At 37.0% G+C, this 24,805-nt stretch overlaps 1 protein-coding gene across 8 annotated transcripts in view; it reads right to left on the reverse strand.

Moving 5' to 3' along the window:
* The window catches only part of NEO1 (neogenin 1), a 290,741-nt gene that overhangs the window by 159,638 nt on the left and 106,298 nt on the right, over positions 1 to 24,805 (reverse strand). For all 8 annotated transcript variants that reach the window (XM_090270046.1, XM_090270045.1, XM_090270039.1 and 5 more), the window contains exons 5-6: positions 20,447 to 20,600; positions 13,660 to 13,796 (exon numbers count right to left, since the gene is read on the reverse strand). In XM_090270046.1, the coding sequence (XP_090126172.1) occupies positions 13,660 to 13,796; positions 20,447 to 20,600 (291 nt within the window). The remainder of the gene's footprint in view (positions 1 to 13,659; positions 13,797 to 20,446; positions 20,601 to 24,805) is intronic.

Consider the following 24,805-nt stretch of genomic DNA (forward strand, 5'->3'; position numbering starts at 1 on the left):
GGGATGTCTGCCATTTATTCTGAAATGTATCAAAATATTAAGATAGAGCAACAGATACGTATTACAGTAGTTACAGTAAAATGTCAATTGTAGACTCTAGGTAGCAGTTGTTGTACAATTCTTTCAAGGTTTCATTATGAAAACTTCCCAACCCCTCAGAAATGTTGAAAAAAGTGAGAGATTTTACCCAATTAAGAAAAAATATTCTTCACTACTCCATCATTCTTACTACTATAACTGTAATTAAGAGTTTAAAAAGAAAAAAAGGTACTATTTTGAGAAATAGTTGATAAAAAAGAATATTACTCAGCTGTAAAGTGAAACCTTGCCATCTGCAATAACATGGACAGGCCTAGAGAGTATTATCCTAAGTGAAAGGAGTCAGAGAAAGATTAATATCACATGGTTTTACTTATATGCAGAATCTAAAAATCAAGACAAACAATGGGAACAAACTCATAGGTACAGAAAGCAAACTGAGGGTTGCTAGGGGTGGGGGAAATGGACATCAAAGGGTAAGGACATTAAGAAGTACAAACTTCCAGCTATAAAATAAGTCACAAGGACTTGCGGCCAAGATGGAGGCTTAGACGGACACGCTCGGTCTCCTTCTACAACTAGAGAGGAATACAACTACTTCAAAACAAAAGATAACTAGAAATTCCAGAAAATAAAGCTACACGGAAGCCCAACGTACAAAGTTATAAACCAGCGGCGCCCTTTGGGCAGGTAAGAGCGAAAGTGGGCAGTGCTGTTTGCGGTAGCATCTGGGACAGCGGCAGTGAGAGCAATCCCGGCCGCAGTCGAACTCTGGCAGCTCGCGACCCCAGCCCTGGGAAAAGCAGCCACCACATCACCTCGAACGGTGAGGCCCAGAGGGCGGGAGGACGGATCCCGGTCTCCTAGCGGAATAACTGCAGGAATCCATCTTGGACCCCTGCCCCCACACAAAGCACCACAGCGCTGCAAAATAGGTTGCGAATCGCCGCTGGTCACTGGGTAGTGACCACAAAGGGCCACAGTGCAGCGAAAAAGGTTGCAGATTGCCACCGGTCACTGGGTTGTGACGAGTACACAGGCACTGCCCCCTATAGCCGGCCCAAGAAAACAAAACGCATCTGTCAAAATGAGGCAGACAACTATAGAAATCCTGGTGGCGCAGCTCACCAGGCAACAGATGAAGAATCTGATAGATGAACAAATAAGAAACCTGTCAGAGGCTCAGTTCAGGGCCATTGTTATCAGGTGGCTTACAGAATTAACAAAAGATCTGGAAAAAGATGAGAAAGAATTGAAAAACACTCATACTGAAAGGAACAAAACCACATACGAGACAGATGGTGAGGAAATAAAATCCAGAGTTCAAATCAACAAACCAGAACATAGAGAAGGAACAAACAGTCAACCAGTGCAGAGAGAGGAAACAGAAAGCAAGGAAAGTGAGAAGAGGATCATAAACCTCTGGGACCGCTATAAGAGACCCAATATAAGAATCATTGGTTTACCAGAGGGCAAAGAAGATGAACTAGAAATTGAAAAATTAAGTGAAAATATAATAAAGCAGAACTTCCCAAACTTGGGGAAGGAAATAGATGTACAGGTCCAGGAAGCACAGAGAGTTCCAAAACAACTGGACCCAGGGAGAACCACTCCAAAACACATTATAATCAAAATGTCAAAAGTTAAAGAGAGAATCTTAAAAGCAGCAAGAGAGAAGAAAAGAATCATGTACAAAGGGGTCCCAATTAGACTATCAGCTGACTTCTCAAGGGAGACCCTGCAGGCAAGAAGGGACTGGCAAGAAATATTCAAAGTAATAAAAAGCAAAAACCTACAGCCAAGAATACTCTATCCAGTGAAACTGTCATTCAGAATAGAATGGCAGAGAAAGTGTTTCCAGGACAAAATAAAACTGAAAGAGTTCATTAGATCCAAACCACTCAGTTGCATTTGGATATGCCAATAATGAACTAACAGAAAGGGAAATTAAGAAAACAATCCCATTCATAATTGCTTCAAAAAGGATAAAATACCTATGAGTAAATCTAACCAAGGATGCAAAAGATCTGTACTCAGAAAATTATAAGACACTGAAGAAAGAAATTGAAGAAGATACAAATAAGTGGAAGCACACACCATGTTCATGGATAGGAAGAATTAACATCAAGAGAACTATTTTAACAGACATAATTACCTGAGGATAAGAGAATGGTTATAAAAAGCTTCACAGAGAAGTCATGTGAACTAATTTTGAATAACTATGAGCAAATTTTAGCTGGGGGTAAGGAGATACAGAGTAAGAGAGCTATGAGATAGCACAGTATATTCAGAAAACTATAGGCAGTTCGGTAAAGATGATTCCATTTCCATCCCATGTTCAGGTGGAACAGTGCCAAGGTTTATTTAATTAATTCTTATACCAAGTCATTTAACTGATGAAAGAAACTAAGACACAGCTAAGTTAAATAACTTGGCCAAGTTCATATAGCTAAGTGATAGAAATGAGACTAGAACCCAGTCATGTTTGGTCCAGAAACCGCTCTTAAAGAACTTCTCTGGTGTCTCAGTTAACACTGAAAAAGCTGACTTCATATGACGGGCGTGGTTGTGTTTCGTACATATGCTATAAGGAGTTTGCTTTTATCCTAGGCCAAGACAACTGAGAGTTCTAATGAGAAGAGTAGAATACTGTCACTCACCAGGAAGTAAAGGGAAGTAAAATCATGAAGACAACTAGTAAAAAGGGAAGATCAATGTCTTAGTGTAGACACAGAGCAGACAGAGTAGGACAGATGAGTAGAAGTAGAATGATATTAGGCTGTGACCAGAGAAAGATGGTGAAATTTAAAACTTCGGTTGTAGATTTGTTATGAGTATTGACAAAGTCAAGGAGGTGGCCAATTTGGAATTTATCAATCTGCACACAAAAATACAAGTGGTACATTTTATTCTTTTGGGGGGGAAGAGGAGAGATCTGTATCACAGACTATTATTAATGTTTTCAGAGAAAAGGAAAAATTCCCATTTAAAAAAACAACTCATGACCCACTTTAAGTTTTATCAGCAAGCTGCGATGACAGGAAATACATGATGAGCTGACTAACTCACATCCCAGCATGTGTAAAAATCCCAGGAGTTAATGATAAAACAATAAATTTGACATATTAAACAGATGAAGAATGAACTTACAACCTTTTCTGCATTAACATTCACTATGGAATTTCCTGTAGTTATAATTTCTTTAAAAATAACAAAAGTCAAACAGGTAAGACTGACAATACATATATAAATAACCACATAAATATTTTATATTATACCATATATATAGATACATAAAATTTTCAACCATTTTTCATAAACTGCTTTCCCCATCAGAAACAGAAACAAATACTTCCAGTTATGGGACAACGTTCAAAATAAAATTTTCCAAAAATCTTTTGTATATAATGACTTATCTGTAAACATAACACAGAAGACCTAATGTGACCCACAGTAACAGTACAGCTTGAATTATTGTAACACACCATCCAGATTAAGAAACAGAACATTAACACACCAGAAGTCCCACTGTGTAACAGTTACTCCATGCTGTTGTCTAAAAGTAATTACTATCCTGACTTCTAAAACCATAGATTTATCTATTTTTAAACTTTATAAAAATGTACTCATTTAGAATGTTTTTGTGTGTGTGCCTGCCTTCTTTCAACAGTGTTTCTGAGATTTATCCATGTTGTTGAATATACCAGTGGTCTGTCAATTTTCATTGCTGATAAATGTCATTGCATGATTAGAACACTGTCCATGCCACTGGTGATGGATGTATGAACTGTTTCCAGTTTTGACTTACTGTGAATAAAGCTAATAAGACCATTATTATGCACATTTTTGATGCATATATTTATACATTTCTAGTAAGTATACTCTTAGAGACATAACCACTGTATAATAAGTATGATGTGAGCAGTTCCAGTAGATTCTGCCAAAAAGTATTCTAAAGTGATTATACTCATGCATAGTTCTAATAGCAGTATATTAGAGTCCCCAGTGTTCCTCATCCTAACCAACTCTAACCCATCAGTCTCTTTAATTTTAGTCACTCTGGTAGAGTACAGTGGTATGTCATTGTGGCTTTTATTTGCATTTCTCTGAAAGCTAAAGATAACAATCACTGTTTTCAAGTGTATGGTAGCCACCTGGATATCTGTAAGGTATATGTTCAAGCCTTGCTCATTTTCTACTGGTTTATATGTCTTTGTTTATATTACAGATCTGTACTAGTTCTTTATAGAGTAAACAGCAGGGCCAAAAACTTTTTCTGAAAAAGACCAGACAGGAAATATTTTAGGCTTTGTGGGCCATGTAGTCTCTGTCACGATTACTCAACTCCCCTGTTATTGCATAACAACAGCCATAGTCAATACATAAATGAATGGGTGGGACTGTGTGCCAATAAAACTTTATGGACAATAAAATCTGAATGTTATAAAATTTTCAAATATCACTAAACATTATTCTGCTATTTTCAACCATTCAAAACCATATGAACTATTTTTAGCTCTCAGGCTGTTCAAAAACAAGCAGGCAGGCAGATTTGGTCCACAAGCTGTAGTTTGCTGACTCTTGGTCTAAACCAAACTTAGTTAAGTTATATATATAACTCTTGTCAGGGGTTTATCATTGTTGTCATTCTTTACAAAGAACCAACTTTTGGCTTTGCCGAAACTCTGTTTTGAATATTTGTTTTCTATTTTATTAGTTTTTGCTCTTGTCATTATTCCCTTCTATTTGGGGGGGGTTTAAATTTGCCTTTTTTTTTTTTAGCTTTTTGAGATGAATATTTAAATCAATGATTTTTCAGCCTTCCTTCTCTTCTAATATATGTACTTAAGACTATAAATTTCCTCTAAGCATCACTTAAGTTTTGACAGGTCATACCATTATTTGTTCAAACTATTTTCTAATTTTCATCATTTCTTTTCTGACTCATGGATTATTTCAACGTGATTCACTTAATCTCCAAACAAGGAGGTCTGTAAATTAGCTTTTCATTGAAATAACTTTTGTAATTAGTTTCAACCTTAATTCCATTGTGGTCAAATCTATAGAATTTCAATTCTCTAAAATTTGTTAAGATTTGTTCTATGGTCACTATATGGTATATTTTTAGTATCTATAAAAGAGTTTATTCATTTGTTTAGTGCAGTATCCTATAACTGTCAGTTAAGTTTATTAATTACGTTCAGTTTCTTTTGTATTATAACTGTTTGTGGTTTTATTGTTGGTATTTGTTTCGATCTATATACCCTACCTGTTAGTGAGATGTGTTATGATTGCGGGTTTGTTCTATCTGCTTCTGTAGTTCTATGAGATTTTGATTTCCGTATTTTGAGATTATGTTATGAGGTACATACATATTTAGAATGGTTTTACTTTCCTGGTAGACTAATTCTCATTAATATGAAATGCTCTGCTTTATCTCATCTTGCCTTTGCCTGATAACTACACTAAATATTTTCCAGGTAGTTTTGGCATGGTTTATCTTTTCTTATCCTTTTAATTTTTGAATTTTCTGAATCCTTATATTTAAGATATCAATTCCTTTTTCAATCTGACACAATTTTCTTTAGTCACAGTAGTTGGTACATTTATAATTACTGATATATTTGGGTTTAAATCTACAATCTTGGTATTTGCTTTCTATTTTCTTTCTTTTCAAGTATATTTTTTATTTCTTTTTATTTTCTTCATCTATTATCTTGTTGGGTATAGATTCTTCTATTATTCTTTCAAGACCTCCCAGAGATTATAGGACACATCCCTGCCTTATATTAACCTCAAACAAGGTCATACTCTTACCACTTTTCACATTTTAAGAACCTTAGAAGACTAACTCCATTTCCTTCCTCCTAACTTATACATTTGTGGTGTATTTCGATTATATTTTAAATCCCATGTAACATTATTTTACAGTCAATATTGACTTAGATTTACCCGAATACTTAACCTTTCCCTTGCCCCTCGTTTTCTCTTCATCGGTGAGCAGTAATTCCAAGAAAACCAGAAGGAATCTGCATGATTTTTAAATCTCAGAAGTCATGTGACATCACATATTCAAGTAGCCCCAAGCCCACTCAGATTCAAGGGCAAGGGATATAAACCTCACTACTCATTAGTAAGACTCTCAAAGATTTGGAGGCTTTGTTTTAAAACTTCCAAATCTCTTGTAGCATTTCCTGAAAACAAGTATGTCTCTTCTTACTTGATTATTAATTCCAAAAGGGTTTTCAGTGTGTTTCTTTGTGTAGGAAACCTTCTGAGGCCTTATGAGAACTTTTATTAAGCTTCACAATTTGGCTACATATAAATTCTATGTGGATTCCATGGTTGTTTTTTTTTTCTTCAACATGTTAAAAACATTGTTCCACTAGCCTCTTGAAGTCAGATTTCTAAAAATAAGCACTTGGTGCAATCTAATTCTTGTTCCTTTGTTAGTGATCTGCTCTTTGTCACTGGGAAGCTTTTAGAATTTTTTTTTGTCTTTGATATTATATCACTATAAATGAGTCAAATGATGGGTTTCTTTTTCCCATATTTTACAGTCTCTGAGCCCTTTCAGTTTAAGGTCTCCCACTAATTTTTATTTTGAGAAATTTATCTTAAGAAATTTATCTTAATTATTTCTTCAAATATTTCCTCCTCTCTTTTTAATTCTCTACTCTTGAGTTCCCATTTATCTGCATAGAAGCCCTTCTGCATCTAATTTTCATACCTCTTGCTTTTAATCTATGTGTTTCTCTTTCTTCACCATTTCATGCTGCATTCTCAGAATTTCTCAGTGTCATCTTCCCACTCACGAATTTGCTCATCATGTACACCTTCGGTAATCATGCAGTTGTATGTATTTATTCTTAATACACTTTTCATACCTAATATTTCTACTTGGTTCTATGTTTTTGTTTTCTTGTTCTTGCATTATATTACTCATATATTTCTTATCTCAAATATATTTATCATGCTTATTTTAATTTTGGTCATTCTTTTCCAATAATTCTCCATCAGATAGTACCTGTTATTGACTTAGTTGTCTTTATTTGAAAGTAATTGTACTAGTCAGGTGACTAGTTTGGCTGTAAACTAATGTTCTTCTGGAATACAGAACCAGCCACTCTGGTAATATGTATGGTCACAAGGCCCTAACTGTATCCAATTTACTGAACTTAAGAAGAGAATACAATGAGCCACAGAGCAAAGAACCCCAAGGATCTCAGAACTTCTGTTGTGAATTCCAATTTGCTGGGCATTCTACAGGTCACGGTTTTACATTTAAACTCTTAGGGAGAAGCAGCACTGGGCACAGAAGTCTTCAGAGAGTTTGGAAGGAATGGGAAGAAGAGGTAGAAAGGTGACCCCCTAAGGACAGTTAGGCCATACCTGTTTACCTTAATGCCATCAGAACCCCAGCAGACCTTTGAAATGAACATGCTAGCCTTGGCCACTGTTGCTCATTTCTGTAGTGAAAGGACAGGAAAACAGTCTTAAGGCAACAGTAGTGAGAAATAACAATAGGACTTAGCCTTCTTCCAATCTATTTTGTCACTGCTACCTCTGGCAGTCCTTAGTCATAGGCTGCAGCCACTGCACCCACGCACCACACCCCACTCACTTATAAACACCTAGAGGTTCAAGACAGCCTCAGTCTCCCTGCTTTTCCCTCTCACTCCTCTAGTTTCTTCAGAGGGGATTTGAGGTGAGGTAGTCAATAACTGGGACTAGTTTGACAGGAACTGGAAACTATTTTCTTCATCAAAGGTGTAAAACATTTGCTCAATTTCAACCACCCCTAATCCAGTTCAAAAATATCAGGCAAGCAGATGAATTAAAAGTTAATATTTAATAGAATAGCTTACCACCAAAAAGTTCCACCAGAGCTTCTAGTTTAGAGAGTAATGATTAGTATTTCCTAATTCTATCATGGATACTCTTAGTATCTCTAGCTTCACACTTTATTTTTTCTAACTTTTTATCAACCTTGGACTTACAAAGCACTCTGTGTAAACTTTTGCATGAAATTAAAAAAAAATCCTCTATAGTGTTTTTTAAGTATATTTTATTAATTATGTTGTTAGAGTAGTTCCAATTTTTTTTTCCCCTTTGCTCCCCTCCGTTCAGTATCCCCCTTCCCTCCAGCAATCCCACCCCCCTTAGTTCATGTCCATGGGTTGTGCATGGGTTCTTTGGCTTCACCCTTCCCTATATTATTCTTAACTTGCCCTTGTCTATTTTGTACCTACCAATTATGCTTCTTAATCCCTGCACCATATCCCCATTTCTCCCCCTCCCACCTCCCAGCTGATAGCCCACCAAATGATTCCCATACCTATGATTCTGTTCCTATTCTGGTTTGCTTAGTTGGATTTTTTTATTTTTTAGATTCAGTTGTTGATAGTTGTGAGTTTGTTGTCATTTTAGTGTTCATAGTTTTCATCTTCTTTTTCTTAAGTAAGTCCCTTTGACATTTCATATAATAATGGCTTGGTGATGATGAACTTCTTTAGCTTTACCTTGTCTGGAAAGCACTACATCTGCCCTTCCATTCCAAATGATAGCTTTGCTGGATAGAGTAATCCTGGTTGCAGGTTGCCTTTCATCACATTGAATACTGCTCGCCAGTCCCTTCCTGCCTACAAAGTGTCCTCTGAGAAATCAGCTGATAGTCCTATAGGCACCCCCCTGTAGGCAACTCTCCGCCTCTCTCTTGCTGCCCCCATGACTCTCTCTTTATCTTTCACCTTTGGCATCTCAATCATGATGCATCCTGGTGTGGTCCCTTTGGGTCCAGTTCACCAGGGACGCTCCGTATTTCCCGGACCTGCATGTCTCTCACAATATTTGTAAAGTTTTTTCAATTCTTGCTTCCTCATTCTGTACTGGTTGACTGTTTTTTTCTTCCTTATGTTCCAAATCATTGATTTGAACCCCAGTTTCCTTCCCTTCACCATTGATTTTGTGTCGATTTTCCTTTGTTTCATTTAGCATAGCCTTCACTTCTTCTCTTATGCATTTGCCGTACTCAAGCATATCTGTCAAACCTGTGAGCATCTTTATCACCAGTGTTTTGAATTCTGAGTCTGTTAGGTTGTCTTATCTCCTTATCTGTGAGGCTGGCTGTCTCCTCGTCGCTTAGTTTTCACAATGGAACCTTGATCTGTTCCCCCTTTCAGGCCATACTTCTCTGTCTCCTCATTCTGACAGGCTCCTGTGTTTGTTTGGTTCTGCATCCCAGATAGAGCTGTTGCTCCTGTTACGTTTAAGGGGTGTAGCCTTAGGGATTCATCAGTACAGGGTGATCTGTTTCACCACGCTGTGGCGCTGTGTGGGGGGGAGGGATCTGAGAGGGAACAATGCCACCTGCCCAGCACTCACCCATTTTCCAGGCACTTCTCCCACTTTTTCACTGGACTGGCGCCCCTCTAGTTGCTGCCCTGGCCGTCGTTCCCAGAGTGGGTGGGTCTGCAGACATTCTAGGACCATGGGGGCCCTTTAAATGAGCGGACTCTGCTGAGAGACCAGCAGTTTCTGCCTCCACCCCAACCCCCACTGGTTTGCACAGTCAGAAGCAATGCGGCTTGATTTTCCCTGGTGCTGGGACAGTGAGCTGCGAAGTCCAGTGAGGAACTGGGAATGCTCCCCAGATGTCCCTCCTGACTTTTTAAAATGTGTGACTGTGCTTTCCACTGGCCTGCTGCTGCCACCACTGCTGCCACCACCACACCGCGTCCTCTCTGCCCCAGCTCCGCCCCTCCTACCTATCTGGATGAGTATTTCTTCTTTATATCTTTGTTTGCTGAACTTCCATGTAGTTTGATTTTCTGGAACTTCTGGTTGTTTCTAGTTTTGAGGTAGTTGTATTCCTTCTTAGGTGTGGAGGGAGACGCAGCATGTCTGTCTATGCCTCCATCTTGGCTGAAAGTCCCTCTATAGTTTTTTTGTTCACCAAGATTTTGGGCCTCTTAGCGTCTTCAAACACCACAATCCCTAGTCTTCTTGCTCAGAATAAAAGACAATTACAGGCATTTCAAAACACATATTTACAATCTTCAGCCTCAAGCAGATCTAAAACTATGTTAGAAATAGAGAAGTTAGCAAATAGAATGCCGTTTCAATAGTAGGCCAGAAATGAAAGAGGCTAACCTAAAGCCTTAGATATCCTCCCCAAGTGAGGCTGGGGAGCAAGAGAGTTGATGGACCTTGGTTGCTCCTATAACAAGGATATCAAAAAAAATGAATTCAACCTTAAATTTCACTAAGAAATACAATATCTAGAACAAGGAAGTAATGCTTTTACTCTATTCTGCAATGGTGAGATGATATCAATTATTTTCAGTTCTGAGCACCATACTGCATGCTCTAGAGGTCAAAATACTTTTTTTAATATGCTCACCTGAGGATATTTTTTCATTACTTTTTAGAGAAAGAGAGGAAGGCAGAGAGAGAAACACTGATGAGAGAGAGAAGCATCAACCGGTTGCCTCCCATATACGCCTGAACTGGGGAATGAACCCACAATCTTTCAGTTATGGGACGACACTCCAGTCAACTGAGCCATGCTGTCCAGTGCTAGAGTTCAAAATCTTTTAAATTTTTTGCAATATAATGGCTGGAGAAAGTGGTATCTATTAAATTTGTGTTTTTCTGACTGCTGGTAAGGTTGACTAGAAATTTATGAAGAAATGTCAATAACTAATAAACTTCTGTGAAGTGCCTATAGTCTTTATTAATTTTCTTTAAAAAAAAATCTGTTTCTCAAAGGTCTCTATATTTTATTTTTTAATTTTATTTAATTACTTTATTTTTCATCCTTACCCAAGGACATGCTTATTGATATTAGAGAAAGGGAAGGGAGAGGAAAGAGAGGTAGAGAAACCTCAGTGTGAGAGAGAAACATTGATCAGTTGCCCCTCGTACGCATCCCGACCAGTGAGCAAATCCGCAATCTAAGCATGTGCCCTGACCGGGAATCAAACCTGCCACATTCCAGTTTATGCGACAACACTCCAACCAACTGAGCCACACTAGGCATGGTAAAGATCCCAACCCTTTCTCAGCTGTGTGTTACAAAGACTTTCTCCTAGTCTATCATCTGCATTTAGCCTCTACTTACAAAATTGTTTTTATATAATTTTTTAATGTGTACATTGTAAAAATTTGTTAGTTTTTGCTTGACATGCTGTTTTCTGTTTCTTCTAATATAGTCTCTCCCATCAAAGACAATAAGCAGTATTTCACTCTTTTATTCTTCAGTTTTTCACACTTAGACCTTTGGCTTGAAGTAGAGATCTAACTTTATTTTCTTCCACTTGAAAGTCTATTGTACCAATACCCTTAGGTAAATAAAACACTTTTCCCCTATGAACTGAATTGTCATTTTGATACTATTTGCAATTTCCATAATTACTATAACTGTTCTATTTTTTTTTCTATTGTCTGTTCTTGGGCCAGCACCATGCTACAATATTCCCTCACTTATCGCGGGTATTATGTTCTAGACACCGCCCCCACCCCTCGCAAAGTAGAAACCTTACATTTATTCTACACTCTTAAACCTACGTAACTTTAACAACATACATATACAGTACTGCAAAATCCTGCAATATAGTGAAAAATCCGTGATAAATAATTAAATATAATATTTTTAAAAATCCCATGATATAGTGAGGCCGCGGTGAACCGCGATACAGTATAGAGAGGGACTACTGTATTTCCATTAGGGAAGGCTTATTGTAATTGTTAATATCTTGGCTTCCTCACTCTTATTCTCTTCTCAGTTTTCTAGAATGTGTCCACTGAAGGGCACTTTCTCTAGGCACATATGACAAGATGGAACTGCTGACAAATTATAAGATGTATGTATTATCTTGTAATTAAAAAACACAGTTAATTCAGTCAGTAGGCATTTTCAATTAAATTCCATACAATGTATAAAATAAAAGAGTAGAAAATAATCATATGGACAAATGCAATTGACATGTATGGCAGACAATATGCTTCTCATTTGAAACCAATAACCAGGTACTTTACATTGAAGGAAACTGAAGCACAGGTAGAAAAATGGAAGAGAGTGTTAAGCCAAGACTCTCATTTCTGGAAAAAACAGAAAGAGAAAGCATTCACTAATGGAGGTACAGAGACCAAATCAGATCGAATTCACTAACATTGTATCTGTCCAATCCCATTCACATAGATGTAAAGAAAAAAACTAATCATTTTAGAGCTGGTCATAGCCAACCTTCCATCTAGACAAGGATAATAGTTGAGCTCACTGAGGTTAATAGTTATGTGAACTCCAAGGCCTGCTCTTTTGATTTTCAGAGATTATGAACAGCAATAGAGAACATAAACATTCCATTGCCTTCCCCAACACAGACCCCCCAAACAGTCTGCTCCTCAATTTTTTTAATCCTTACCCAAGGATTTTAGAAAGGGAGGGAGGGAGGGAGAGAGACAGACAGAGAGTTATTGATGTGAGAGAGAAACATCAGCTGGTTGCCTCCTGCACAAAACCAAAACCCAGATAGGTGCCCTAACCAAGAATTGAACCCGCAGCCTTTTGGTGTACAGGACGATGCTCCAATCAACTGAGCCACCCAGCCAGAGTTGCTCCTCAATTCTTAGCCAAAACACATTTGAGTCCTCTGGTAACCATTAAAGGAAGAATATGGCTACTCTACTTCCCACTCTAAAACTCAAAAAATGTACCAAGGGAAACACTTTCATATAAAATATGAAACCATAAATCAGGAAGTAGTCTATCAAATACAATACAATTTGGGACACGTTGATGATGAGCCAATATATCCCTCTACATATTCAAGCACTACTGGATTTCCCTGAAAGTAATGAAGGTCTTAAAAGATTTTTATCCAAAACAAAAATAAATGAGGGTGCAGACGAATCATAGGAGAGGTACATCTGCATACAGAGGAAGGGGAAGGAAAATGGGATAAAGAAGAGATTATGCATGCACACCACGTTCATTTTCTATGACTTCTAAATCAGAAAACCTATAAGGGGGTATGCTGTGATGCTCAGCATTGGCTGAATAGAAAGAAATAGATCATCAAACAGATGACCGTGTACACTGAGAGCCACACTGTACTCCCTGTCCTGGGTGATCTATTCACTTGAAAAGGGTGGGACACCAATGCTTAGCAGATCCATGGTTCTGGGTCAGAGAACAAAGAAGTCTTTGTAAGAAAGCATTGTGAGGCAAGAAAAGTGTAGAGAACTTCCCAGATGCCCACACTACTATTACTGCATATAACAACATTAACTTCAGGCTCTTACCATATTCTAGTCACTATTCTGGGAGTTTTCCAAGTATTAACTCTTTTAATCCTCAATACAATCCCAAAGAGGTAAGTACTCTTATTGTCTCCATTTTACAGATGAGAAAAATGAAGCTCAGAGAAGTTAAGTAAATTTCCTATAATTTTACAGCTAGTAAATATGAGACCCAGAATTTGAACCCAAGCAGTCTGGTTTAAAGCTCAGGTTTTTAGCTATTACGCTGTATTGCCTCTCCCACATTTATGTAAAAAAAAACCTGGCAAACCCATAAAATACACAGGATTTTTATTTATACAGGAAATATTGACATACCTTGTACTGTCAGCTCTGCTTGAGCTTCAACTGTCTCATTTCCATTATCAGCTATACAAAAATAAGTCCCAGCATCATCCTCAGTGACATCACTGATCTCCAGACTACCACCTGCCAGCAATACCAATCTTTCAGAGCTGCATAAAAAAATATTGATACATTTCAGAACTAGGAAAATAATACCTGAGAAACTCTCTACATAACACAGAGAAAACACTTAAGCAGTATTATTATTTATGTGGCTTTAAATGGCTAGAGACTACATAAAATTATCAGAATTTAATTTAGTCCAATTTGCTTTCCTCATATTTTCCATGCACAAATATCACGAATACAAATCAAAATGTTATAATGAATAATCTCTGGCATTTCTGGTTATTCCCAAAGGGATATCACCTTTGTGACCGATTCCACTCACCACAGTCCATCCCTGCGTCCCTAGTGTGCTATTTTATCTTATCTTATCTTATTTGCAAGTTGTGTGCTTTTGAGGTCTGGAATCAATCTGAGAGTCACTCAACCACAGCTATGCCACAATGAGATGACTAGAGAGAGGGCAAATGTCAGGTCAGAAACAGTAAGTCAGGGGGTCACAGTGCCCACTGAAAGTTTCCTATGGTGGCTTGGTTAGGAAAGGGAAGAGAGGAAGGGAGGGAGACAGAAGGGCAACTGCCAGAGAGCAACTCCCCGGGTGTGGCAGCCAGGCATGAATCAGCCACCACTATGCCATTATCAACAAGAATGCTGATCATTTCCACCCAACTCTACCATTCGATTTAAGTCCATTTAAAGAGAATATTTAAAGAAAGTAAGACAATCCTGTAACAACGAGGAAGAAATTACAAATCAATATTATGATCAAATGTTATAAAGTGAACCACTTTAGTTCATTTGAGAAGTCTGAAGAGTTACAATTTTATTTTTATTTTGAGGTTCTACATCTAAGCTCCTTTTCATACAGGCAGATGTTTCTCTCAAATGTTAATATTGTTACATTTTCTGTCTGTATCTATGCTCGAGAAATATTCTGATCATTTGGCTTTTCATACAGAATTCCTGATAGGGAAAAAATCAGAGGAAACGACTATTCAGTCTGTGCCACATTTGTAATTCTCATCCTAAGTAACGTGCTATTCTGGCTTAAATTTCGGTACTCTGTGAGCTTGGATATTCCTCCTGAATCTGATAAACAAGGTTAAGCTCTGGACACAGAGAAAGAGAAAAACTAGAAATGGGTTTGGTAACTTCTTTTAAGAAATAACCTGCAAGGTCATTACTAAACCTTATTAAGTGGCCTTGCTACTCAAAATATCATAATTATGTCCTCAAACCCCAACTTTATATGACAGAACAGAGAAGCAAGATAATTTCTAATGGAACAGAGCTATAATGACTGAAGTGAAATGGATAATACAAAATAAGAAAAAAATCACCAACATTAAAATACTATATTTTACCCTTGGACAAAATCACTACTAAGCTTCAGAAACGGAAAACCATGTTCATAAATGGGAAATTGGCAATATATACCTATGACATCCAGCTGAGATGAACATAATCTAAAACAAAATAATCTAAAACAGTAAGAAGTATAAAATTGGTAGGTACAAAATGGACAGGGGATGTTAAGAACGGTATAGAAAATGGAGAAGCCAAAGAACTTACAAGCATGACCCATGGACATGAACTAAGTGGGGGAATGAGGTGTACCAGGTGGAGGGGAGCAATGGGAGTAAGATTGAATTAAAAAATTTAAAGTTATCAAAATCAGTGAACTTTTGTGTATGCATTTTAATATTGAAGACAAAAAATATGCAACATTTTACACACATCGTGCTTTGTTATTTCAGGAAAGGTAAAAATGCAATTGAAACACAAAAAAGAGATGTGTGCAGTGTATGGAGAGGGTGCTGTGACTGATTGAACGTGTCAAAAGTGGTCTGTGAAGTTTCGTGCTGGAGATTTCTCACTGGACAATGCTCCATGGTCGGGTAGACCAGTTGAAGTTGATACTGATCAAATTTGATAGTGATCACATTGAGAAATTAATTAAGAACAATTAATGTTATACCACTGGGGGATAGCCAACATACTCAAAATATACACATCAATAATGTTATTGGTGGAAATGAAAACTGTGTCTTTTATTTTATGGAAAAAAACAAAGAGACTTTTTGGCTAACCCATTATTTATCTGTAATTTTCCTTTTTGTTTACTTTGTTGCATTTTGGTACTAGTTTTGATCCCTCCTCTTCTGTTTTCTTGAGAGATTGTGTACAACTGCTGTTAAATATTCTTTAAACATCGGTAGAATTTTCCAGTGAAACAATTTGGGCCTAGAGACTTCTTTTGGGGGAGTTTTAAAATTACAAATTCAATCTCCTTAACAGTGTGAGGGCTATTCAGATTATTTATTTCATGTTTTGTTAAGATAATAGTAATTTACATTTTTGAGGAAGTGGTTTATTTTGTTGAAGCTGTCAAGTTCACATGTGCACAGTTATTTACAGTATTTCATAATTATTCTTTGATGTCTGCAGGGTCTGGAGTGATGATCCCCGCTTTATTCCTAATATTATGATCATCTGTGTTTTCTCTCTTCTTTCAGTTCATTGATTCTTTCTTCTGTCCCATCCAGTCTGCTGCTGAGCCCACTCACTGAGGTTTTTGTTTTATGTTTTTTGGTTATTTTCTAGGTTCAAATTTTGCCACATGGTTTTTTCTTTAAATCTCCCATTTCTTTGAGAAGAGACTCTACTTCTTTTCTGAGATATTCCATGTTTTCATTTGTTTCAGGAGTGTTCATTATTGCTCACTGAAGCATTTTTATGATGACTGCTTTAAAATCTTTGTCAGATAATTCTAAAACCTGTCATCTCAATGTTGGCATCTATTGGTTGTCTTTTCTCACTTGAGATTTCCTGGTTCTTTGTATGAGTGATTTTCTACAGAAACCTGGATATCTGGGATATTATGTTATGAGATCCAGAATCTCTCTTTAGCTGGCTGCTTCTGACACCACTCTAACCACGTAAGTGGGAGATGCCACCTCATCACTGTCAGGTGGAAGCAGAGGTCCAGGTTCCCTACTCTATTAACCCCTGAAGGGTGTGGTGGGCCTCCTCATTACTCCTTAGCAGGGCTGGGAGTCCTGGTTTCCCTCTAGGCCTCCACTAGTACTACCCACTGGCTGGGTGCAGCAAAAGTACCTTCCACATGGCATCATAGACACCATGAAGGAGTGATGGGCTCAATACTACATGGTAGTGGAAATTCTGACTCTCCACCAGGCCTCCTTTGAAACTACCCAAGTCAGGAAGGGAATAAGCATCTCTTACTGTGGATGGGATAAAAGTCCACACCCTTCCATATGGTCTCTATTGATATCGCCCTGCTGGAATGAAAACCTTGGCTCCCTACTTAGCCTCTGACACCATATTGCAGGGAGGTCATTACAACCTGGCAAGGGTGGAAATTGAGGCTTCCCACTTGGCGTTGGTTGGCATGGGTGACAGCAGGGCCAGTTTCTTCTGTGGTGTTAAAGTGGAGATGGAGTGATTTTAGTCTGGCATTTTTGGTCCTGCTAGGCTGCCCCTTTCCTGGTCCTTTGGCAGAAAGAACACATGCTATTAGCGCCTTCTGTAGGTGCCTGTTGATGTTTCCAGGTTGCCAGCTTTTTCAGCTAAAGTTGGCATATATGTGAGGCAAAAACAAAACTCAGGGAACTCACTATCATGTGCCTTGGGTGCCAAGATCCCGAGCCAGTCAATCTTCTCGCTCCACCCTTCAGAGTCTTACCATGTTTGCTTTATATAAAATTTCAATGGTGTTCAGTTGTACTTAGCTGGAAGAATAGAGAAAAATACACCTACTCCATCTTCCTAGACAGGAAGCCCTCATCTTGTTTATTAAACAAGTTGTTTTAATAACATTAAGCCTTTTTGTAACTATAACCTATTCCTCTGTGGCTAGGTTCTGATCATCATTCCACTAAAACATAACATTATTTGATTACTAAATTACATTTTGCTATCAGTCACCTTGCACTTTAGCATTTGTATTTCTGGATTCCCTTCCTTTAAAATAAAACTACACAATGAGTGGGATACATTTCCACCACCACCACCGCCCCTTCAATAGCTATGTTGGGTTTGCATCTGAATAAATTTGATCAAAAGATTAAGTAAATATATCAATTTTTAAGATATTAATAAAGTCAGTGGTAATGTTTTAAAATATTCATTTTCAAAGATGTCTTAAGTTTATAAATAAATGTCTAATAATATAATATTTTTTTACTAGAGCCAGTCCAGTACTATCTGAATTTCTAGCCATCTTTTTCTTTCAATTTCTAAATTTCTTTACAATTTGGGTTTAAATAATTTATTACCTAAGACCATCTACATATCTCATGAGGCTCTAGTTCAAATAAAGACATTTTGAGTAATTTTTATGTGACTTGATGCACCTTTTTGGTCCATTTGCCTACTTCTATTTTCCTGTATTATATTCAAGCATTCAACCAAAATATATCAGTCACCAATCTTCCTGCTCTGCTATACACCAAGCCAGGGTCTGGAAATACCAACGTGAACAACACCAACACTGTCTGGCTCGTACATCCTTCTGAAACTTCCTGAGAAAGTGATGTATCAAAGCAACACTTCTCAGCCTTTTCTGCCACATAACCCAAATATGAAGAAGCCAGAGAAATTAAAGCAGAAAACAGTCTTCTCAATCTTAAAAGTTTCCTGATTTATCCTTAAAACTCAGATGAATATTATTAGCCATAATAGATATCCACATTTTATTTAATTAAAAACATCTCCCCTCATGAATAATTCTGATTAAATCAAATATAATAAGTTGATATAACATGAAAGGAAGATATGTAGCATTCCTACCATGGTTTCTAGACCCCTGACCCACCTAGACCTCATTCTGCTAAGATAACAATTCTCTAACACACTGTATGAAACAGCAATTCCACCTGTACCTCTCTTGGCAGTCATGACATACTTAGTCATAATTTTCTTCACAGCACTCCCCATAAACTGAAAATTTATGCTTTTATGATTACTGTCTTACTCTTCCCCACTAGACTATGAGTCCCTTAGGTGCAAAATCTCTGCCTCTGGTTTACTACTGCATTCCCAGTACTGAGAACAGTGCTGAATATAACCAGCATTCAATAAATATTTATCAAATATTTATTTAATAAACAAATGAGAATCATACAAATCTTCACTTTTATTTCTTATATAAGAAAGCAAACTCGTACATTTTACATATCTTCAGAATGTATTTCTATGAGAAGATATTAAAGTTTTAAAAATAACATATTTCAGCTTTCCTACTCCTGTTAAACATTTTATTCTAACATGTAGCCAGTAGAATTTTCTTCTCTAAGAGCTTGAAATTTTTATCCCCTATTTTAATGTTCCCTATGTTTGTTAGCATAAGTTTTAAACATTCCCTGGGAGGCTTATAAATTCTTTGCATAAAATTTTATGGGAAAGGAGAAAAAATGTAAACTATAGGCAGAAGAAGCTGTGATTGGATGGGTGTTGAGAAAGAAATCTGGTGATATTGGAGATGACACCATCAGCTTTGCTACTGGGACAAGTGAGAAACAATGACTGTATTCTATCATCCTCACTGATCATCAAAGGCTGATTACCAAGCTGACTAGACAGGTCTCCCTTTCCATGTCTTAAGATTTAAGATGGTCTGTTAATACTTTGAGTTACTAAATTGCTCTATCAAAATCAATAGCCACTAGCCACATATGGCTATTGACACTTGAAATGTGGTTAGAATTACTGAGGAAATTAAATTTTTTTAATTTTATTTAATTTTTATTTAAATGTAGAAGTAGCACGAAACACAAGCTTTACTGTTTTGGTGGAACTACACTGCACTTTAACCACTAACTTGGATAAATTATTATTGTATTTAGTAGTGTACATATACTTCTTACTCTTTTAATGCAGCTATCAGAAAATTTTAAATTACATGTATGGCTTGCATCATATAATCTATTAGACAGTACTAGTCTAGAACAGTGGTCCACAACTGGGAACAATTTTGTACCCCAAGAGACATCTAGTAATATCTAGAAACAATTTTGGTTGTCACAACTTCGGAGTGCTACTGGCATTGAGTAGGTAGAGGTCAGGATGTTAATAAACATCCTTACAATGCACGAGATAACTTGATTTGGAAACAAAACCTACCTAACCACCACCACCACCACCACCACCACCTCAGTTCTCTTATCGGAATACAACTGAGACAAGGATCCAGACCATAGGAAGTAATGAGAGGATGGAATGGATGACACAGTGGTTTATGTTAACAGAAAAGGATTTTGTGGAAGATGAGGAATTTGTGATCATAGAAGAAGGCTGGTATTCATTTAAAAAAGCAAAAACAAAAGGATTAGAAAGACATTTTCTTTTGAGTAAAGAAAAAAAACCTACTATCAACAAAATGCACATAAGAGTGAGCGAGAAGTCTCAGGCTGGTCAGGACGGGAAAATTTTGCAATAACTTAGAAAAGGAGGTCCTGAGGCCTTAAGCTAAGGATACTTAATATTTCGAAAGCATTTTTCTTTTAAACGTTATGATCGTATACATCATATAAACATACGTTAAGGATGACAAATGAATATTGTAAGTTTAAATTAAAAAAGCAGATAATCATTTTTTATTAATTAATAGTCCCAACTAAGATAAGACCAAGCCTCAAGCTCGGGCTGATAAAGGCTTTTAACCAGACATTACCTTTCTGTGCCAAGTGCCTCCTCATTTTTCATCCACCTAATGGCTGGAAGAGGAAGTCCCGAAGCAACACATGGCAACACTGCACTCTGACCAACCACTCTGACCAGGGAAGAAGGTGGTTTCAAAAATACCAACTTTGATGTGACATCAGGATCTAAATAAATAAATAAACAAATAAATAAAGACAATGATTAAGAAAGTATTCTACCACTTTAATAATAAGGAATGGCAAATTCCTATTCAGTCTGTGTGGCTTTAGATTTTAAAAAATTTTAAGCAAAAATAACACAAGAAAATTCCATTTAAATGAGCAAACATTTCTTAAATAACTTCTATGTGCAAAACAGTATGCTGGGTTTTCTGGGGGCTTTTAAAATGTGTAAGTTATAGCTTCTGCTTTCAAGGTACTTACCAGGAAGGTTTGCCATGAATCCCCTTTACTTTAAAAGATAGGAAAAAGTAAATGCCTCCTGACTGATACAAATAGAGAAAACGCAGAGCAAGCTCAGAATCCTTGGAATCATCCTCCCCTTCACAGTGACATCATAAGAGGTTTCCTTTCCTTCCCTGTCTCTGTGTGTTACTTCTGAAAATCTTTCTGAGTTTCATCTTTAACTTGGTTCACTTAGTCTGCCAATCCTTTGACTGTATAATAGTGCAGCTACCACTATACGGTGTTCACTTTATATAGTTGTTCTTTATGGACATATGAAAAGTCACATTCTTGTGAAGAAAAGGTAGGGTTCTCTAAGTTTTGATGGGGTGATATTTCTCATGTTAAGTTTTGAGGAAAAACAAAAAATTCTCAGGCAAAGAGAGGTGACTCCTGTCCCCATACTCTTAGGGAAAGATGTTTTATAGCCAGGGTAACAACCACCATAACTGGCTTTAAAGTTGTGAGTGAAATGATGATACTCCTGTAGCCATGGTAACAAATAAAAATTGTCTAACAAATCTGCGACAACTCACTTCAGTGAGCATGCCTATAGAGAGCCAACCAATCAGTGAAAACCACAGGCTTTCAAAGTCAGCTGGCTACTCAGCAACACAATCACTTGCATCTGAGAATGACTTTAACCTGCTCTCACCTCTGTAATCAATCACAAAACATGCTTCTCTAACATTGACCTCTCTGTGCTTTGTTACCAAAATTAATGTCTTTCCAAAATTCTATAAAAGATCAGAAGTTTGCATTATTCAAGAAGACTGTGCTTCTGAAGAAAAAAAAATTAAAGAAAAAAAAAGCAAATAAATGAAAGCATACACCTGCTCATGGATAGGAAGAATTAAATCATTTAAATATTCATACTTCCTAAAGCCATCTACAGATTCAATGCAATTCCTACCAAAATACCAACAAAGTACTTCACAGAACGAAAACAAATAATCCAAATACATATACGGAACCACAAAAGATACTGAATAGCCACAGCAGTCTTGAGAAAAAAGAACAAAGTTGGACAACTACTGATATCAAAGTACAGTACAAGGCTACAGTAATCAAAATAATATGGTCCTGGCATAAACACATAGAGCTGTTCTATGGACCAGAAGAGAGCGCCCAGAAATTAATCCATGCCAAAATGGTCAATTAATCTACAACAGAGAAGGCAAGAACATTCAATGGGCTACAGACAGTCTTGTTCAATAAATGGTGTTGGGAAAACTAGACAGATACATGCAAAAAATATGAAACTAGTCCAGCTTCTTACATCACATACAAGAATAAACTCAAATTGGATTAAAGACTTAAATGTAAGACTCAAAACCACAGAACACCTAAAAGAAAACATAGGCAATAAAATCTCTGACATTTCTCTTAGCAATGTTTTTTCCTGATAGATATCCTCAGGCAAGGGAAACAATAGAAAAAATAACCGGACTACATCAAACTACACAGTTGTTGCACAGCAGAGGAAACCATCAACAAAACAAAAAAACAACTTACTTAATAGGAGAACATATTTGTCAATGATACATCCAGTAAGGGGTTAATATCCAAACTGACAAAGAACTCATGTAGCTCAACACCAAAAAGACAAACAATACAGCTAAAAAATAGGAAAGGACATGAATAGACACTCCTCCAAAGAGGACATACAGATGGCCCATAGATACATGAAAAGATGCTCAACATCACTAGCCACTAGAGCAACGAAAATATTAAAACCACAGTGAGATACCACCTCACACCTGTCAGAATGGCTATCATTGAAAACTTACAAACAACAGATGTTGGTGAGGATGTGGACAAAAGGGAACCCTAGTGCACTGTTGATGGGAATGCAGGCCGGTGCAGCCACTGTGGAAAACAGTATGGAGGGTCCTCAAAAAAAAAAAATAAATAAATAAATAAACAAAACTGACTTACAACCAAGCAATTCCACTTCTGGGTATGTATCTAAAGAGACCCCAAACACCAATTTGAAACAATATAAGCACCCCTATGTTCAGTGCAGCATTATTTACAATAGCCAAGGTATGTAAACAACCCAAGTGCCCAACAAGAGACAAGTGGATAATAAAATGGTGGTACATATATACAACTGATATTACCTGGCCATCAAAAAGAACGAAGTCTTATCACTTGCTGATAGCATGCATGGCCCTAGACAGTATTAGGCTAAGTGAAGTCAGTCAGTCAGAGAAAGAAAAATACCATATTGTTTCACTTAAATGTGGAATCTAAAGAACCAAATAGACAAAAAAACAAACTCAGAGAACAGACTAATGGTTGTTAGAGGAGACAGGGTTTAGGGGAGTAGGAGAAAAAGGTGAAGGAACTGATAAGTACAGATGGATAGCTATAAAATAGTCATGGGGATCTCAAGTATAGCATAGGGAATATGAGGGGGGAATCCAAAACAACTGAAATTATCTTCTGGAGGGTGGACCCCTTGTACTAACAGGCTTCTCCCACTAGGTGAGTGTCTAGGAACCTGTCTGTATCAGTGTACCAGCTGGCGTTATTGTGAGAGGCTGCATTCAGCCTCTGAAGACTCTTTCAACCTGTTTGCCCATTTCATAGTGGGTGATCCACTAGCACACCTGCCCCCACCAAGCTGAGTGTTCAGCAATTTTTGACCAAAAATGGCATGACCCCCATGCCCCACCCTCCCTATTCACCTGATCTCTCCCCAAGTGACTTGTTTTTGTTTCCCCAGATGAGAAAAGTCCTCAAAGGGAAATGTTTTGCCACTGTGGAAGAGGTAAAACAAAAAACCTCAGAAGCACTAAAGGGCATCAAAATCAGTGAGTTCAAAAACTAAGCGGCGGAGGAAATGTCTCTATAGATGTGCTGCATCAAATGGAGAGTACTTTGAAGGTGACTGAAGTTTAAACGTGTAAAAATAGACAATTTTTTATTAATAAATTACACCTTCAGGGGGTCCTCCCTCATATAGTTGATAATATCGTAATACCTATGGTGTCTGGTGGGTACTGGGAATATCAGCAGGAAAACTTTGTAAAGCATATGATTATCTAACCACTATGCTATACATCTAAAACTAATACAAAAAAATATTGAATGTAAACTGTAATTGAAAAATGAAATTAAAAAAAGAAACTGCCCTTTACAGAGGTAAAAACACTGGAACATCAACAATTTACTGTGCGTTATTATGGCAACAACAAAAAAAATACCTGTCATCTTAATAATCACAAAAAGTGTTTTGGGTTTTTTAATGCTAATCTAAAAAATAAACTTATTCCACATTTTACTCTTAATGTATTATATATGCTACAAATTGGTAGTTAGAAAACAGTCATGGGGATATAAAGTACAGAATAGGGAATATAATCAGTAATATTGTAATAAGTATGAATGGTGCCTTGTGGGTACTGGAAATATTGGGGAAACCCTTTGTAAAGTATGTGGTTGTCTAACCACTACGATGTACACCTAAAACTAATACAAAATAATATTGAATGTAAACTGTAATGAAAAACAATAGTAAAAACAATTTTTTTTTAACGAAGAGTGTACTGGACAAGCACAGTTCTCCTAAATCAACAAAACATTCAGTACTTTTGTTTCTGTTGCCAATATTGAGTGGTAGCTCATCCTTTGGCACTGAGAATTTTGTTTCCTTGGATCCAGTTTAGAGGATTTGCTTGAATGCTCCCCTGAATATAAAGAAAAACTGAACTCTGCCATGTAAAAGCAAGGCAAATAGTAGGCTGGAAGACATACAGTTCTCTCACTCTATCTTTTTAACCTTGAATTATTTAGCTAGATTCAATTGAATTTTGATAGAAACAAATTTGAACAAATATTTACTAGCCTTTATGTGCCAGTTACCATTCTTAGCATCAGACAAAATTCCTTTTCCTTGTTGAGTTTACATTCTAACAGGG

This window comes from Furipterus horrens, unplaced genomic scaffold (assembly GCF_987537825.1).
Source record: "Furipterus horrens unplaced genomic scaffold, mFurHor1.1.pri manual_scaffold_3, whole genome shotgun sequence".
Lineage (NCBI taxonomy): Eukaryota > Metazoa > Chordata > Mammalia > Chiroptera > Furipteridae > Furipterus > Furipterus horrens.